The sequence below is a fragment of the Bombus flavifrons genome, unplaced genomic scaffold (genome assembly GCF_040668555.2).
Source record: "Bombus flavifrons isolate JBK064 unplaced genomic scaffold, iyBomFlav1_principal scaffold0022, whole genome shotgun sequence".
Classification (NCBI taxonomy): Eukaryota; Metazoa; Arthropoda; class Insecta; order Hymenoptera; family Apidae; genus Bombus; species Bombus flavifrons.
In genome coordinates, this window is record NW_027184767.1 from 160,397 (window position 1) to 178,434 (window position 18,038).

Genomic DNA, 18,038 nt, shown 5'->3' on the forward strand with positions numbered 1-18,038 from the left:
ATCTATCTTATGATTAATTAAAGCTAATACGCTCGCATCCCACGGTGTCCTGCGATGTCCCACGATGTCCCACGTTGCCCCCGCGGGGGGTATTAGTCCAGTTTAGATCACCAAAACTATTTTGGGTGATCAAGACCAGACTATATTCAAGTAGTTTTTAGCTTGATATCGTTTTCGAATAATAATACTAATATTCGAAATAGTACTTGGTGTATTATTATTTGGAAAACGATACCAATTACCGGGACCCACCACGAGGAGGTAACTACGCTCGGGTCCCATTTACATATGAGTTTTTACGCATTGGAAGCAGAGATGTAAAATTATTTTATAATAAAGCGACATTGTAGCGGCGGCATTGTTTTGTCCGGAGTTTATTTGTTTTTAAATTACTTGTAATCTAACGGTTTTGGTACTCCGAGGCAAAACAACAACACTATTTGAAATGTCCTATGACTCATGTGCAGCTACAGATAAGATGTCGTTGCCTTCGGTTAAACTACACTTGCTTCCTTGATTCCATGAATATGGTGTTGTTTCCTTGGTTTTTAGCAGACATGGAAAATTACATCTTAAAATTACACTCTGCGTTACCACTGCTTTTATACAAAATAGTGAAATGAGAAATTAAGTACTGTATTTAAAATTAAAAAATAATGCTATATAGAAATAAAATAGCAATCCAGGGACCTGAAAGATTTCGTTAATAAAATAATACAATATAAATCATTAATTCACTCACATTGATGGTACTGATTTAAATCAATGAATGTAGAGTTGCTTCCGATTAACGGTACAACTGTTAGAAATTAAGAGCACAATTACTTTGAATTAATGGGAGAATATGGTTATAAATTATTGGTATAGTTGTTAAGAATTAATGGAGGAATTGTTTTAGATTAATGGCTTAAATATTATAAATTTATGGCTTAGATGATATAAATTAATAGTTTAAATATTGTAAATTAGTGGCTTAGATGTTGTAAATTAATAGCTTAAATGTTATAAATTAATGGTTAAATGTATAAAATAACAGTTCAAAAGTTAGAAATTAATGGCTTAAATGTTATAAATTAATAGCTTAAATGTTATAAATTAATAGCTTAAATGTATAAAATAACACTTTAAATGTTGTAAATTAATGGCTTAGATGTTGTTAATTAATAGCTTAAATGTTATAAAATAATAGCTTAAATGTATAAAACAACAGTTTAAATGTTGTAAATTAGTGGCTCAGATGTTGTCAATTAATTGCTTGAATGTTATAATTTAATGGCTTAGATGATATAAATTAATAGTTTAAATGTTATAAATTAATGGCTAAATGTATAAAATAACAGATCAAAAGTTAGAAATTAATGGCTTAAATGTTATAAATTAATAGCATAAATGTTATAAATTAATAGTTTAGACGATATAAATTAATTCCTTAAATGTTATAAATTAATGGCTTGAATGTTATAAATTAATAGCTTAAGTGTTGTAAATTAATGGTTTAGACGTTATAAATTACTAGTTACAATGTTGTTGTTTGATATTTTTTCTTACTTACCTGATATTTATGTTCCTCTTCGATGTTCACTCTCCGGAATTTCAGGCACAAAAGAACTCGCGCGCGACTTCCGTGTTCCTTATATAACTTAACAAGGCGTCGGTTTGTTAATCAAACGGTAACGATTTTTTGACATAGCAGGAGACGGTTTTTCCATTGTAACAAAATCAAATTGAACGATTTCTTAATTTTTATCGTAAATTGGCATCTTTTACGATTTAATACGATATCCACTTTTATCATTTTAATAGTTTCTACAAACTAAGACTAAATTCACACCTACATGATACTAGTTTTCGACTATCGATTAGTTTGGACAAAAAGGGAAAAGAGCCTTTTTTTTTTTTTTTTTTTTTTTTTTGTTTAACGTGGAGGAAATCCGCGCGGACACCAGGTCGCTTCTGGGGAAAAGCGGCGTGGTAGTGACGGACTCCAACTGACTAAAACCTCCACGATGACCGTCACAGCTGCGATCGAGAGGGGCCCGGGAACCGGTGTAAGCGATACACCGGGCCCCCCTCCGCGCTCAATACGTCACATAGTGAAGCGGTGTGCGGCCACGTCACACCGCGCCTCGTCGCCGGGGCCGCCGTGCCAGGCAGTCCGGTTCCCCTACCGGGCTGCTCTGCGGCCCCGGGGGCGCTGAGCTGCCAGCGCCTAAGTTTGTACCCCGCCGGGGGGCGCGGCGGACCTAGTGCTTCTCACCGAAGCGCGTCCAGGACCCCTGCCGCGCCTTCGCCGGTCGTTCCTTTCAGGGTGAGAGTACCGCACCCTCACCCTCTCCGCAGCCTCTTTTCGAAGCATGACCTGTTCACAGAAGGAGGTCACGGCTCTCCTCCTTCTCTCGTTTGTCAACAGTGCTTCGAAAATCACCGGAGGCGAAAGATCCCCGCCGATTTCCACGATGAGGTCGTGGCGCGGCCGCGCCCACGCCGGGCAGTATTCCAGCGTGTGCTGCGCCGAATCCACACTCGCATCGCAGTGGTGGCAGCGCGCGGTCGCCTCCTTCCCGATTCGGTGCAGATACTCACCGAAGCAACCGTGTCCGGTGAGCACCTGCGTCACCCTGTAGGTCAGGGGAGGCCCGCCGCCGTCCAACCAAACGTCCCAGTTTGGAAGGACGGCCCCGAGGACTCTTATCCCCGGCGCACCCGCTCTCGTGTCGAGGCTGGCGCGCCATCTGTCGCGCAAAGTCCGAAGCACCGCGTCGTACGCGATGTTCCACAGCAACGGGCCCAACACCGAACCTTGCGGGACCCCGCGGTGTACAGCCCTCCCGGTCACCCCCCCTCCCCGGACGGTGTAGACGATACTCCGGTCCCGGAGGAAAGCCCGGACCACATCCCGCAGATACGCGGGTACGCGATGAAATTCGAGGGCCCGGCATATTCTGTCCCACGGGATGCTGTTGAAGGCGTTGACCACGTCCAGCGATACGGCCAACGCCACGTAACCACGCCGCTCGGCCCCCTCGACAAGGGAGCGGACACGGGCGATAGCGTCGGTCGTAGACCGCCCCCTCCGGAAACCGAACTGGCCATCGTGCAACCCGGGCACGCTCCGGGACAAATGCGACTCCAGGCGGGCAGCTATCACTCTCTCCAGCAGCTTGCCCGCCTCGTCCAAAAGGCACACCGGCCGGAAGGCGGAAGGCGAGTCTGGAGAGCGCCCCGGCTTCGGCAGTAGGACCATCCGCCCCTCCTTCCACGAAGTAGGGAATTCACCTCGAGACAGGCATCCGTCGAACAGACGCATTAGTCTCGGGGCCAAGACCCCGGCGACGTCCCTCCACAGGCGGGCCGGGACTCCATCAGGACCCGGAGCTTTCCGCGCTCCGATCCTCTCGACGGCCCTGGCCAGTTCTTCCTCGGTGACCCTCGATTCCGGGCTCCAACTCCCCGCAGTGACCCGTGGTTCCTCTTCCAGCGGCTGGGACTCCTGCTCCTCCTCTTTGGTAAAGGTGCCCACTCCCTCATTCGCTGCTCCCGGAAACAGGGTGCCGACGACCTCCTCCAGGAACCGAGGGTCCATGATCTCCGTTAAGGGAGGCGCCCATGGACGGAGTTTGTTCAATACCATCTTGTAAGGACGCCCCCAGGGATCAGAGTCGAGGCTGGCCAGAAGCTCGTTCCAGGCCCGCCTCTTCGCCTCCTTGATGGCTCGTTGGAGGGGCCTCCGCGCTTCGCGGTAGGCCTCGTACAGGCGAGCCACTGTGCCTTCGTCCTCGCGCCGTCTACGGCGGGATCTGGTGTATTGGCGCCGAGCGTGGATACACGCCTCGCGGAGACGAGCGATCTCCTCGGACCACCAGTACACAGCGCCGGCGCGGCGCGGCGTTCCAGACCGCGGCATACACGAATCACAGATCGCGTGCATGTCGCGTCTCAGCCGGGTCGCTCCTGCTTCCGCGTCCTCCTCGGTCGGGGATTCTTCTATCCAAGCCACGGCTATAGCGGCCGCCGCCATGAAGTCCTCGTCGCGCCGCGTCACCGCCCATCGCGGGAATTTTCTTCTCCTTCCCGGTGGGCCGGTAGGCCCGCGCGCATCCGACGAACGGTAGCCCGTCGCGCCGCCAACCGCCACCTCCATCACGATGTAGAGATGGTCCGAGAGGGTCTCCTCCGGGGAGACCTCCCAACCGGAAACGCGGCGGGATGCGGCGGGGTTTGCCCATGTGAGGTCCACTATGGACTCGCCCCGCCACGCCACGCACGTGCTGGACGACCCCCGGTTCATAAGTCGGAGGTCGAGTGCGGCCGCCCAATCCTGTACATCGCGCCCCCTTCTGTTGGTCCGGCGGGAGCCCCACGCCGTTGAGTGGGCGTTGAAGTCCCCGAGGACCAGTGACGGGCAGGCGCCTAAACGTCTCGTGCAAGCCGCGAGTCCGTCCAGAAAGGAGGCGTATTCTGCCTGGCTGATGTTGGGCGACACGTAGATGGCTACCACGGCCAGGTCGCCCCATTTCACGGCCACGAAGCCCCGTCCGCGCTCAATTACCGAGCAGGAAGGGCTTCCCGCAATTCCAGTCCAGAATATGGCGACCGAGCCGGTCAGATCTCCAGCGCCTCGCGACGCGTCGGGAATGCAGTACGGCTCAGCCACTGCCGCCAGAGCAATCCGCCGCTCCGTCAAGCTCTGAAACATTAAGTCCTGAGCACGGCGGGAGCGGTTAAGATTGCACTGCAGGAGCAGTTGTCCTCCTCCTCTTCTTCCGCTCACGTTGGGGAAGGCTCCGTCTCCATAGCCTCCTCCGGGCCGTTCCCCTCGCAGTCGTTGTGTCTGACTTCGCCATCCTCTCTTCCGTCCTTCGTGGGGTCAGTTGGCGGCGGTATTGTTTCTTTCCTCGTCGCCGCATCCCCACCGTCGCCTGGAGCGGTCCTTGCTTCCTGTGCGGCCCTCCTCCTACGGGCAGGCGGCTTGCATGCCGGTGATCCCATACGGTGCGACGCGGGCAGTCCCAGATCCGCGCACACCGGACACGTGGGTACTCGCGCCGAGCAGTCCCTGGCGCGATGTCCTTCCGCCCCGCACCGGTAGCAGCGCTCTGACCGGTCGGCCGTAGATGTGCAGTCCCGGCGCACGTGACCCGTCTCCATGCACCTGAAGCATTGGAGTCGGCGCGCAGGGAGAGGGGAAACCCTCGCCGCTGACCAACCTATGTTGATCCTACCTCCTGGTCCGGCATCTCTTCCTCTGCTGATTCTCCTGGCCGCTGTTAGCGGGCAGCGTAGCCATACCGACCCGAGGCCCCGAGGGGCAGAACGTATAACACCCACGTTGACCTCGTCGGCGTGGCAGCCCCCGGCCTCAGCAACGGCGGCTGCCACCTCCTCTGCGGTGACCGAGTCCTCCAGTCCGGTCACTCTTAGTTCGGCCGTCCTTCGCGGGACGGTTACCTTGGCGGGCAAATCTTTCAGCGTGGCCGCCATCCGCTCGGCCAGTCGTGATGCTTTACTTCCAGCGTCCTGGCCTGGGATTTCGAACAGCAGCGCCCCCGTGATCGTCCTCCTCGGTCTTAACTCCGTGATGTCGAGTTCGGAGAGCTTGACTTCTCTCTTCACCACTGACATCGCGTCCTTGTATGTGAAGCCCGAGCCGTCCCTCACGGTGAGCGATACCGCGGCACACCGTGGGGGTCGGGGAAGGTCCGGCACTTTCTCGCTGTGCGCGTCCCGCCCGCTAGCGTTGCGTTTCCCTCCTGCCCCGATAGCTCCGAGTCCATTGCCGCTGCCTGCTGCTCGCATGGATTCCCTTCCCGTGCGGGGGCGCACCGGTGGCCGAGCGGCCGCCTCCGCGAAAGTCCTTGCCCTCGTTTCGCTGCTTCTGGTCGCCGTCCAGGGCGCCAAGGCTCCTATTCGCGATGTCGACGTCGGAAGAGACGGTAATACCCTTCTCTTGGTTCTTGCGTCCTCGGTCGGCGCATGGACCGTTGAAAGAGGTTGCACCGTGGGCTTCCTGTTCTTCCGCCTTGCTCTACCTCTTCTTCCTCTTACCACAGTAGTGAATCCTGCCTCGTCGGCCGACGACTCCATAGTCGACCGTGAGGTGTCTCTCGCCGACCGCGATCGTGCTTGTACGATTCCTGTGGCGACTCCAGTATCCGTGGCCGGGGGAATTGCCGCCGCTGGCAGTATTTTTTGCCGACATTCCTCCAACTTGCGGAGGATCAGGATCTTGAAATCTTCTAGTGGGTCTCGAGGTCCTGAACCACCGAATCTATCCGTTCCCTCGGTAAGCGTTTTTCGTGCATCACGTGTACTCCCCGACCCGTCGGGACAGCGGAGACGGCACGACGCTGACCAGGGGTGTTGGGGAGGTGGGGGAGGGGGACCCATGGCCATTCCCGCTGCGGCCCGAGGAGCATTTTCTTTCGTCCTCCTCGTAGAGGTGATCCCCACCTCTTGACCTTTGCCGTCGGTGTTACCAACTTTGGCTGTCCTCTCCGCGCGATCCCTGGTCAGCCGTTCCACCGTTTCTTGGAGACGACTGACCTCTTCCTCCAGAAAACGCACCCTCCTTCGCAGGTATGCGACGTCCTCCTCTTCCCGATCGTGGGTCGGTTCCGCTTCTTTCCCGGTCGCTTGTTTGCCGACCGGCCCGGTCCTCGCTTCGTCCCTCCGCATGCCGTCGCCGCCGTCGGCACCGCCGCGGATGGTAGAGGCGGCGGCGGCGGCGACCACGGTGACAGCCTCGGCGTCGGTATCGGTGTCGATATCCGTCCCGCGCCTCACGCCCCTCTTCTTCCTTTTACCGGGAGCCGGAAGCAGCGCGGAGTCGGGATCCCCCGCGGGCGCGACCCCCCGCCGTGTGCGACGTCCCGCGCCTCCGCCGCGGCCGTTGGCGGCTGAGGCGATGTTTTCTGTAGACTCGGCAATCCTGCGGTACGACCGCTTGCCGAGTGTGCCCGCGACGGTCGAATAGGAAGAGCATGACGACATTTCGTCGTCGGATCTCAACCCCCCGCCGCCCCCGCGGTGACGCCGCATCCCAGTCCGCGAACGTCCTGGGCCGATAGCCAAAACGTCGGGTTCCTCCAACCCTCTCCGGGACTCCCCAGTTCACGAGTCCCCTTCGCCAGACGCATGCGCGCGTCCAGGGGCCTGGCGGCTCACCCCCGGACGGCCACGGTTGCTCGATGACGACGCAGCGGGGCCCGCTTTACAACCCGCGGCTGCGCCGGTACTGGGGTATCCCTCCCCTGCACCGTAAACGATTTTTAGGTTCGTTTTCTTATCCATTGTTGAATTGTAATTGTATAAAATTGCCGAGGTCGTCAACAAGGGTTTCCATCCTGGTGCCACTCACTCTTTCGCACCCTGCCCCGGTCAAGGCCGGTGCAGGGTGATGGGGAGCCCCACAAGAAATTGAGGTGAGTGGTCTTGGCGGATACGGGCCCACCAACTTCTCCGAGGTTCTCGGCACCGGATCGGCAAACTGGCGGGGGCCAAAGGCGCCGACCAGTCACCGTCCGGCTATAGGAGAACATCAGATTCATCGGGGTTTCCCAGGGCGTGGTCCTACGCCCTGAAAACCCGCAGCCACCTCGTGCTCCCCAGGGAAAAAGAGCCTAAGGGCAGTCGATGACGTTACTGTGAAATAAGTTAAGCTATTAAATAATCAGACAGATAAAATTCATATTAAGCGTTATAGTATATTATCGATATTCGTTCATTTACTCGTGCTAATTAAAAAATAAAACGTTCTTTTTTCTTGAGTAACACCTACATCACTGTTTGCGATATTTAAGATTCTTATTTAATGCTTATTTAGAAGTCAGGTACCTTTTTAATTCTTCACAAGTTAAACGATTAAATTTACTCGTTATAGTTGTAACATAAAATGGCTTTATTTCTTCAATACCGCCTGCATCGCTGTACGTGATACAGTTATTAATTATGTAGCAAATAATATGATCTAATTGGTTGTAATCGCGGTTACGTATTTCTTCGTTAAATCTATCGATGTATTGGGCTATTAGCGCGAGACTTACTGATTCCTCGAGGAATGGTTTGATTCTTATAAATTAATGTTTTAAATGTGCCAATTATTGTTTCAATTGTTATAAATTAATAGTTTAATCGTTGTTAATTATTTGCTTAAATGTTATAAATTAATAGCTTAAGTGTTATAAATTAATAGTCTGAGTGTTAGGAATTAATGGTATAAATGTAAAAATTAATAGCTTAAATGTTATGAATTTGTGACTTATTGTTGTAAATTCATGACGTAAATATTGTAAATTAATGGCTTAAATGTTATAAATTAATAGTGCAGTCCAGTGTAGATCATCCAAAATGATCTTAGGGGCTTTTGTTGATCCAAACTGGACTGTTGCGTAGTTCTTGGCTTGGTATCGTTTTCCAAAGATTAATCGACTGATTAATTTTTGGAAAACGATGCCAATTGCCAGGTCTCACCACGAGGAGGTGACTACGCACGAGACCCGCCCATGGGTTATTTAACACTACACATCTATCTCGACATTCAACCTATTGGCAGAATGTCCAGTTTTGACACTACTTGACCATGGGCCTGCGTAAAGAAATAGTTGTTTCGTAGTCTAACTGCGAAACACATATCTCCAACGCAGCGCTAACATGAATCTTTACAAACGTAGAACAAGGCATACGTAACGCATCATCTATCTCCCACACAACGATTACATCGATCAGTACAAATAAACAATAATTCGCATCCCTACTGGCAACATTCGGTATCAAAGACACATTTATCTAACTTGGAGCGAAAAGAAGGAGATGAAGCTACTGACACTGTCCCGAAACGGACGAGATCGCGATCTCTCGAAAGAACTAACAAACCTACGCGACGTACCCCCGTACACGAGATAACCCCGAGGTTCAACGGAAAGCCCAAGAATTGGCCGTAACTCGATTCCTGTTTCGCCGTTCGAAACTTACACGAGTCGCGGTCGATGGCGCCGACAGATGATGCCAGTGATCCACTAGTAATTCAGCCGTGGATCCAGCACATAGGCCAGCAACTTGACACACTCCAACTGAACAAGTGGAACCCGGGGAGGGACCGCTGAACAGGATTACGAAGGCAAGAGGCCCCAACTGAACAGTGGGGTCCACTCACAGGGAGGGACCGCTGAACAGGATTACCAAGGCACGAGGCCCCAACTGAACAGTGGGGTCCACTCACGGGGAGGGACCGCTGAACAGGATTACGAAGGCAATACCTCAACTGAACAGTGGGGTCCACTCCCGCGGGGCCGAACAGGATTACGGAGGACGTGAAATTGCTGGTCCCTGACCGAGTACCGAAGTACCAATCGGACAGGACTGCAGATCCACGACTGAATCCCCAACAGATTAGCAAGCATCACCGGCACGACGACAACTCCCGTGATCCGATGCAAACGTTGAGCAGTCACCAAGACAGAGCTGTCCTTGGGCGACTTACGAATCCGAAGAGTTGTCTAGAGCACATTGACCCGCACGCACCCGAAATACACGCGAGCGAGTACGCCACGCGACAGTTTGAAAGAACTGAGTGATCGCGAACCGATATATCGTGGGAACAATTTTTCCAGTATGGTAAGCGAGGGGATCAAGAGAGACGAGATCTTTATTTGTCGTTCCAAGATAGATAAGCATCTTTGTAGAGAATGAGCTTACAATGTACATAACATAGGTATCTATCTTATGATTAATTAAAGCTAATACGCTCGCATCCCACGGTGTCCTGCGATGTCCCACGATGTCCCACGTTGCCCCCGCGGGGGGTATTAGTCCAGTTTAGATCACCAAAACTATTTTGGGTGATCAAGACCAGACTATATTCAAGTAGTTTTTAGCTTGATATCGTTTTCGAATAATAATACTAATATTCGAAATAGTACTTGGTGTATTATTATTTGGAAAACGATACCAATTACCGGGACCCACCACGAGGAGGTAACTACGCTCGGGTCCCATTTACATATGAGTTTTTACGCATTGGAAGCAGAGATGTAAAATTATTTTATAATAAAGCGACATTGTTTTGTCCGGAGTTTATTTGTTTTTGAATTACTTGTAATCTAACGGTTTTGGTACTCCGAGGCAAAACAACAACACTATTTGAAATGTCCTATGACTCATGTGCAGCTACAGATAAGATGTCGTTGCCTTCGGTTAAACTACACTTGCTTCCTTGATTCCATGAATATGGTGTTGTTTCCTTGGTTTTTAGCAGACATGGAAAATTACATCTTAAAATTACACTCTGCGTTACCACTGCTTTTATACAAAATAGTGAAATGAGAAATTAAGTACTGTATTTAAAATTAAAAAATAATGCTATATAGAAATAAAATAGCAATCCAGGGACCTGAAAGATTTCGTTAATAAAATAATACAATATAAATCATTAATTCACTCACATTGATGCTACTGATTTAAATCAATGAATGTAGAGTTGCTTCCGATTAATGGTACAACTGTTATAAATTAAGAGCACAATTACTTTGAATTAATGGGAGAATATGGTTATAAATTATTGGTATAGTTGTTAAGAATTAATGGAGGAATTGTTTTAGATTAATGGCTTAAATATTATAAATTAATGGCTTAGATGATATAAATTAATAGTTTAAATATTGTTACGTCGCCCAAAACATCTGCGCTGCATCTCTCGCGACCGGCCAGCCGACGGCCTGCGTAACGTCATTTCGACCCTCAATAAACCTGTGGACCGACCATAACTTTCTCTTGCATTCTGTACATATGTATCTGCATTCCATCCGTCGTCTTAAAAGTTTTCTTAAGGCTAGAAATATTTGCGACGCACATCTGGTTTTTAAAGAGGTCCTTGGGTTTATTAGGCGCAATCAAAAATACGGAGAAAGCGGGTACGCGCCCATTAGGAAAAAACAAACATCTGTCTAACAGAACAGGCTGAGTTTTCCCATGTGCAAGGTCATGTATGAACCACGTCGGTAGGAGGACTCCGACTCACTCCTTCAGGTTTCAGCATGGGTCACAGCCAATCGACATCGCGGATCGTTGCCCTCACTTTTCCTAATGAACAGCGTGAATAACGAATCCGCGTTCTTCATGCAAAGGGCACACCCACACCGAGCTTTCTTCCGCGCTAGCCTAAGGGCGACAATTAGTAGTAGAAAATCAACGTCGACGTGTAGCATCTAACTCTCCCGTCCACTAACATACGAAATTCGATTGTACGGACCTTGCACTATTATTCGTGTCTATCTCATATTCGTGCGATAAGTCGTTATTGACGATTTGTATCTATTCAACAGTCTAGTGGACCTTGCACTATTACTCGTGTCTATCTCATATTCGTGCGATAAGTTGTTATTGACGATTTGTATCTATTCAACAGTGTAGTTTAAGTGTTGGAAATATATATTTTATAATTCTGTGAATCACAGTGTTATATAAACTTAATCACCCCTATTATCTCAACGGAAATCAGGGGATCGATCAACTCGTGGTGTCGATTAATATAATCGTAACGGGAATTTACGACTCCCGTTGACGTCTCTCCTCGCGATTGCGTCTCCCCGCGATTGGCCGAATTTACATGGTCCTTCGAGCCGGATTTTGCGCCATTAAAAAGTGCATTGACCAGTGACTATACAGTGTCGCGTGAAATCCACATTCCAACGACTTAAGCAACTAACCAAAGGAGCTGCCCTCGGAAAGGAACTCCTTCATCGCTCAGCACATACGCGAGCCCACACCGCACTGTAACGAGTAGCTACCGATTCCTAGATCAACGTCCATTTGATTAAGGTAAGCCCATTCCGATTATTAAATTCAAATATGGCTCAAGCTGAACCGATCAGCACGTTACGGCGTAGACGAAGCGCCTTAGTCAGCCGATTTGCAACCACGAAGCGTCAACTCGAGGAATATGAAGAGTCTGAACGGGTAGACAGAAACTATCTAACAGCTTGCCGTAATTCGTTCGACGAAAATTGGCGAAAAATCTGCGCGGGGCAAGAGGAATTAGAAGTGTTAGATGAGGGGGAAATAGCTCGTGCAGATTCTTTAATGCGAGAGCGTCATAGGATTGACGTACAGATCATGGACCTCTTCGACCGACTACCATCAGTAACCCCTTCGCCAACAAAGACCCGCGATCCATGCGTGAAACCGGAGACGACACCAATCACTTTGCCAGAGGTCCGTTTACCTCAATTCAACGGTGCCCTCGAGAATTGGACCTATTTCTACGACACGTTCTTATCCACAGTGGATCGCAATGAGAACTTAACTAACGTCCAAAGGTTTCAGCATCTACGCTCCTCTATAACTGGACGGGCCGCACGGAGCATACAATCCTTAGAAATCACAGAGGCCAACTATCCCATCGCGCTCAACACACTGAAGGAGAAATTTAATTGTGCCCTCCGAATCTGCATGCGTCATTGGGAATTACTGCGCAGTTATCCCGAAATAAAAAGGGAAACTCCAGAAGCCATTGAAGATTTGCTGGAAACCGTCAGCGTAAATTTGAAAGCGCTCGAAAAATTAGGGCAGCCTGTAACATCAGATATAGTGATTATCGAGTTGCTTGCATCGAAATTACCTTCGTCCAGCATGCGTAAATGGCAACGCACGTTGCCAAACCAAGACGTGCCTTCCTATCAACATCTGATAGAATTTCTGAAAACACGGGCAAACGGTAATCAACTCCTTTCTAAATCAAAGGAAACTAAAGGAGCAACCCACAAAAAACATCGTCATCGACAAAACGTACCGCGTGGCCGAACCTTTGCCACAACCAGCAAGACATTAGTGTGCCCGACCTGCAGCGGACCCCACGTACTCAGACATTGTAAGGTCTTCAAAACCAAATCGGCGGTAGAACGCTTTCAAATCGTAAAAGGGGCAGCGTTATGTATAAACTGCCTAGGCAGCGGACATTCGCTGACACAGTGCACAGCGGGTTCGTGTCATATCTGCGGGCAACGACACAACACCTACCTACACCGGGAGCAAACGCAGATCATTCCACGTTCGTCGAGTAGTCAGTCGTCCAGCAATCGGTCGTCCAGCAGTCGGTCGTCTAGCGGTCGGTCATCGAGCGGTCGGTCATCGAGCGGTCGGTCGTCGAGCGGTCGGTCGTCGCGCAGTCGTTCATCGAGCGGTCGGTCGCCGGGCAGTCGTTCATCGCATAAACGATCTAAGAGACAATCCCCACCGGAATCATCGACGTCACGTTCGTATCATAAGTCGAGACGGACAACCGAATCATCACGGAAGCATACATACTCGGCTCCTAAAGACACGAAAGTTCCTGAGTCAAGTTCCCCACGGACCAAGGGCACCGCCATACACACCTTATCCAAGTCCCAACCAGAGCTAAACTGACTAGCTCAAGAAACTACAAAAGGGTGGACCGAATGGGAAAATACATCTCCAAACGGCATACTACATCACGATCTACTGGTCACAACACAGATCGATGTGCTAGACAAAAGGGCCTCACCAATCCGAGCCAGAGCATTGCTAGATACCGGATCTAGTATGAATTTCATGAGTGAGAAATTCGCAAAATCCCTCGGTATGAAACGAAGGAGATGTTCAATCCCAATCGGCACCCTCGATGACTTGACGACAATTGCCAAGAGCCAGATCACGGCCACCATTGTTTCTATGGATGGCAAATATAAACGCATAGTAACGTTCTTAGTAATCCCAATAATATCGACAGTCGTTCCAGATCAACCAATCGATAGGTCCGTCATCCAGCTACCCAAAAATATAAAATTAGCCGACCCGGCATTTCATCGACCAGGCCCGATCGACATATTATTGAGTTCGGGACCAACCTTAGCATCCTTTTGTGTCGGACAGATCAAACTATCCCAATCCACCGATACGGAGCTGTGTTTGCAAAAGACTCGATTCGGTTGGGTTATCGGGGGGAGCCCGCCAGCTCGCGCGGGGATCCATTCCTTTCACGTCACCACCACCGACCTACAAGCGGATCTCGCACGTTTTTGGGAAATCGACGAGGGACCACCTACCACGCATTTCTCAGAGGCGGAATTACAATGTGAGGAGCATTTCCGCAACCATGTCCAACGCAACAAGGAAGGGCGATACGTCGTCGCCCTGCCATTCAACGAGAAGCTTCCCACGCTGGGGACGTCAAGGTCCGTTGCCATGAGTAGACTCGCCTCGCTCCATCGCCGATTCCAACGCGACAAGCAATTCGAAGCCGCGTATAGTGCGGTGATTCAAGAGTATCTAGACTTGGGTCATATGACGAAGATCACCCCTGACCTTCCCACAACCAACGGTTATTATTTGCCTCATCACGGCGTGATAAAGGAATCGAGTGATACTACGAAACTCCGAGTTGTTTTCGACGGATCAGCAATCAGCACTACCGGAGTATCCCTCAACGACATGCTACATACAGGACCAAAATTACAGGAAGATCTAATTGAAATTCTATTGAGATTCCGGTCGCATCAATATGTTCTAACGGGTGACATTGAGAAGATGTATCGACAAATCCTCGTACGCCCAGAAGATCGTAAATATCAACTCATTCTATGGCGTAATTCCAACGGGGAGGTCGATACATATCAACTTAACACCGTGACGTTCGGACTATCAGCTGCCCCATACTTGGCCCTCCGATGCTTCAAACAATTAGCAGAAGACGAAGGACATCGATTCCCGCGAGCAGCAGCGGTTGTGCAGCGCGATTTTTATGTCGACGATGCCCTCACTGGAGCCGACACAAAAGAAGAATTACTATCGGCAAGACACGAACTCACAGACCTTCTCAGATCGGCCGGCTTACACATCCGGGAATGGGCATCCAATGACAAGGACATATTGCGAGGACTAACAGAAAGAGATACCAATAGAAGGCTACAATTGGGCGAGTCACAGACGTTGAAAACCTTAGGCATTTATTGGGATTCTCAGGAAGACGCAATCCTTTACTCAGTTGAACCCACAGCGACCATCACTCGAGTCACTAAACGATCAATGAGTTCGGTGATAGCCCGAATCTATGATCCACTTGGTTTGCTCGCGCCAGTGATTGTCAAAGCAAAAATATTGCTTCAACGCGTCTGGGCATTAAAAATTGATTGGGACGAATCCCTACCAACAGAGTTGCATACTGAATGGGATCGATATCATATCCAACTACCCTTGCTTAATGATATTCGGTTCCCTCGTAAAACCATAATCAAGGCAGCTAATCATATAGAGCTGCACGGTTTCTGCGACGCCAGTGAAAGGGCATACGGAGCATGTGTCTATCTACGCAGCACCAATCCGGAGGGACACACACAAACTCAGATACTCACTGCTCGATCTAAGGTCGCGCCACTAAAATCGTTGACAATCCCACGACTCGAGTTAAGCGGAGCATTACTCCTCGCCTCACTTATGTCCTTGATAAAGAAGTCCCTCAATATAAAGGTTTCTCGCACTGTGTATTGGACGGATTCTACTATAGTGCTTCAGTGGATCAAGTCCTCGCCACACATGTTGAAAACCTTCGTGGCGAACCGCGTAGCCGAGATCCAGACGAAAACAAACATCGACGATTGGCGTCATGTGCCCACCAACGACAATCCAGCAGATCTCATCTCCCGCGGGCAGACTCCCAAGGAATTTCTGCGCCCGACCATCTGGACAAACGGACCCGAATGGCTCAAACAACAAGAGGAAAACTGGCCGATCTGGATACCCACGACACTGGGAGAACTCCCAGAACAAAAGAAGACGATATGTTTAATAACTAGTACCATCGACAACACACTTCTCCATAGATATTCATCCTGGACAAGACTAATAAGAGTCGTCTCTTGGTGTCTTCGATGGAGATATAAGCAGAATCGATCCTCCCATCTAACAACGGACGAATTAACCACCGCACATAATAAATTGATCAAGATAATCCAATCCCGACACTTCGTGGCGGAGATTCGGACACTGCAGAAAGATCGAAGCAAGGATGTGGGAGGAAAACTACAGTCACTAAATCCATTCCTCGACGAAGAGGGAATACTACGCGTCGGAGGACGACTGACCAACTCTGCTATCCCATTCCGGCAAAAGCATCCAATTATTTTGCCGAAAGCGACAATTACCGAGATCATTATAAACGAAGAACATCGAAACAACCACCACACAGGGACACAAGCTACACTATACGCCGTGAGACTACGCTATTGGCCGATCGACGGCCGTAGCCAAGTGTGGCGCACTATCAAAAGGTGCGTCCGTTGCTGCAGAGCTAATCCTCCACCAGTAGAGTACTTGATGGGAGATTTACCAGAGGCACGTATTACCGAATCGCGCCCGTTTACGAACGTCGGAATCGACTACTGCGGTCCGCTCTATATCAAAGAGAGAAGGAATCGCAACCGCAGTAAAGTCAAGGTATACGTTGCCATATTCGTATGTCTAGCAACAAAAGCCGTCCACATCGAGTTAGTCAGCGATCTAACTACCGACGCATTCCTAGCCGCTCTACGCCGATTCATCTCCCGAAGAGGATACTGCGCAACCATCCTCAGAGAGACGAGATCTTTATTTGTCGTTCCAAGATAGATAAGTATCTTTGTACAGAATGAGCTTACAATGTACATAACATAGGTATCTATCTTATGATTAATTAAAGCTAATACGATCGCATCCCACGGTGTCCTGCGATGTCCCACGATGTCCCACGTTGCCCCCGCGGGGGGGTATTAGTCCAGTTTAGATCACCAAAACTATTTTGGGTGATCAAGACCAGACAATATTCAAGTAGTTTTTAGCATGATATCGTTTTCGAATAATAATACTAATATTCGAAATAGTACTTGGTGTATTATTATTTGGAAAACGATACCAATTACCGGGACCCACCACGAGGAGGTAACTACGCTCGGGTCCCATTTACATATGAGTTTTTACGCATTGGAAGCAGAGATGTAAAATTATTTTATAATAAAGCGACATTGTAGCGGCGGCATTGTTTTGTCCGAAGTTTATTCGTTTTTAAATTACTTGTAATCTAACGGTTTTGGTACTCCGAGGCAAAACAACAACACTATTTGAAATGTACTATGACTCATGTACAGCTCCAGATAAGATGTCGTTGCCTTCGGTTAAACTACACTTGCTTCCTTGATTCCATGAATATGGTGTTGTTTCCTTGGTTTTTAGCAGACATGGAAAATTACATCTTAAAATTACACTCTGCGCTACCACTGGTTTTATACAAAATAGTGAAATGAGAAATTAAGTACTGTATTTAAAATTAAAAAATAATGCTATATAGAAATAAAATAGCAATCCAGGGACCTGAAAGATTTCGTTAATAAAATAATACAATATAAATCATTATTCCCACACATTGATTGTACTGATTTAAATCAATGAATGTAGAGTTGCTTCCGATTAATGGTACAACTGTTATAAATTAAGAGCACAATTACTTTGAATTAATGGGAGAATATGGTTATAAATTATTGGTATAGTTGTTAAGAATTAATGGAGGAATTGTTTTAGATTAATGGCTTTAATATTATAAATTAATGGCTTAGATGATATAAATTAATAGTTTAAATATTGTAAATTAGCGGCTTAGATGTTGTAAATTAATAGCTTAAATGTTATAAAATAATAGCTTAAATGTATAAAACAACAGTTTAAATGTTGTAAATTAGTGGCTCAGATGTTGTCAATTTATTGCTTAAATGTTAGAAATTAATGGCTTAAATGTTAGAAATTAATAGTTTAAATGTTATGAATTAATTGCTTAAATGTTATAAATTAATGGCTTAAATGTATAAAATAACACTTTAAATGCTGTAAATTAATGGCTTAAATGTTATAAATTAATAGCATAAATGTTATAAATTAATAGTTTAGACGTTATAAATTAATTCCTTAAATGTTATAAATTAATGGCTTGAATGTTATAAATTAATAGCTTAAGTGTTGTAAATTAATGGTTTAGACGTTATAAATTACTAGTTACAATGTTG

The 18,038-nt window shown here is 48.1% G+C and overlaps 1 protein-coding gene across 1 annotated transcript; it reads left to right on the top strand.

Moving 5' to 3' along the window:
* The first annotated feature begins 11,844 nt into the window (after positions 1-11,844).
* Positions 11,845-16,618, top strand: LOC138189249 (uncharacterized). The gene is made up of 3 exons (XM_069131379.1): positions 11,845-12,973; positions 13,403-16,443; positions 16,529-16,618. Exons 1-3 carry the CDS (start codon positions 11,845-11,847, stop codon positions 16,616-16,618), a joined length of 4,260 nt encoding a protein of 1,419 aa, XP_068987480.1.
* Positions 16,619-18,038: the final 1,420 nt, after the last annotated feature.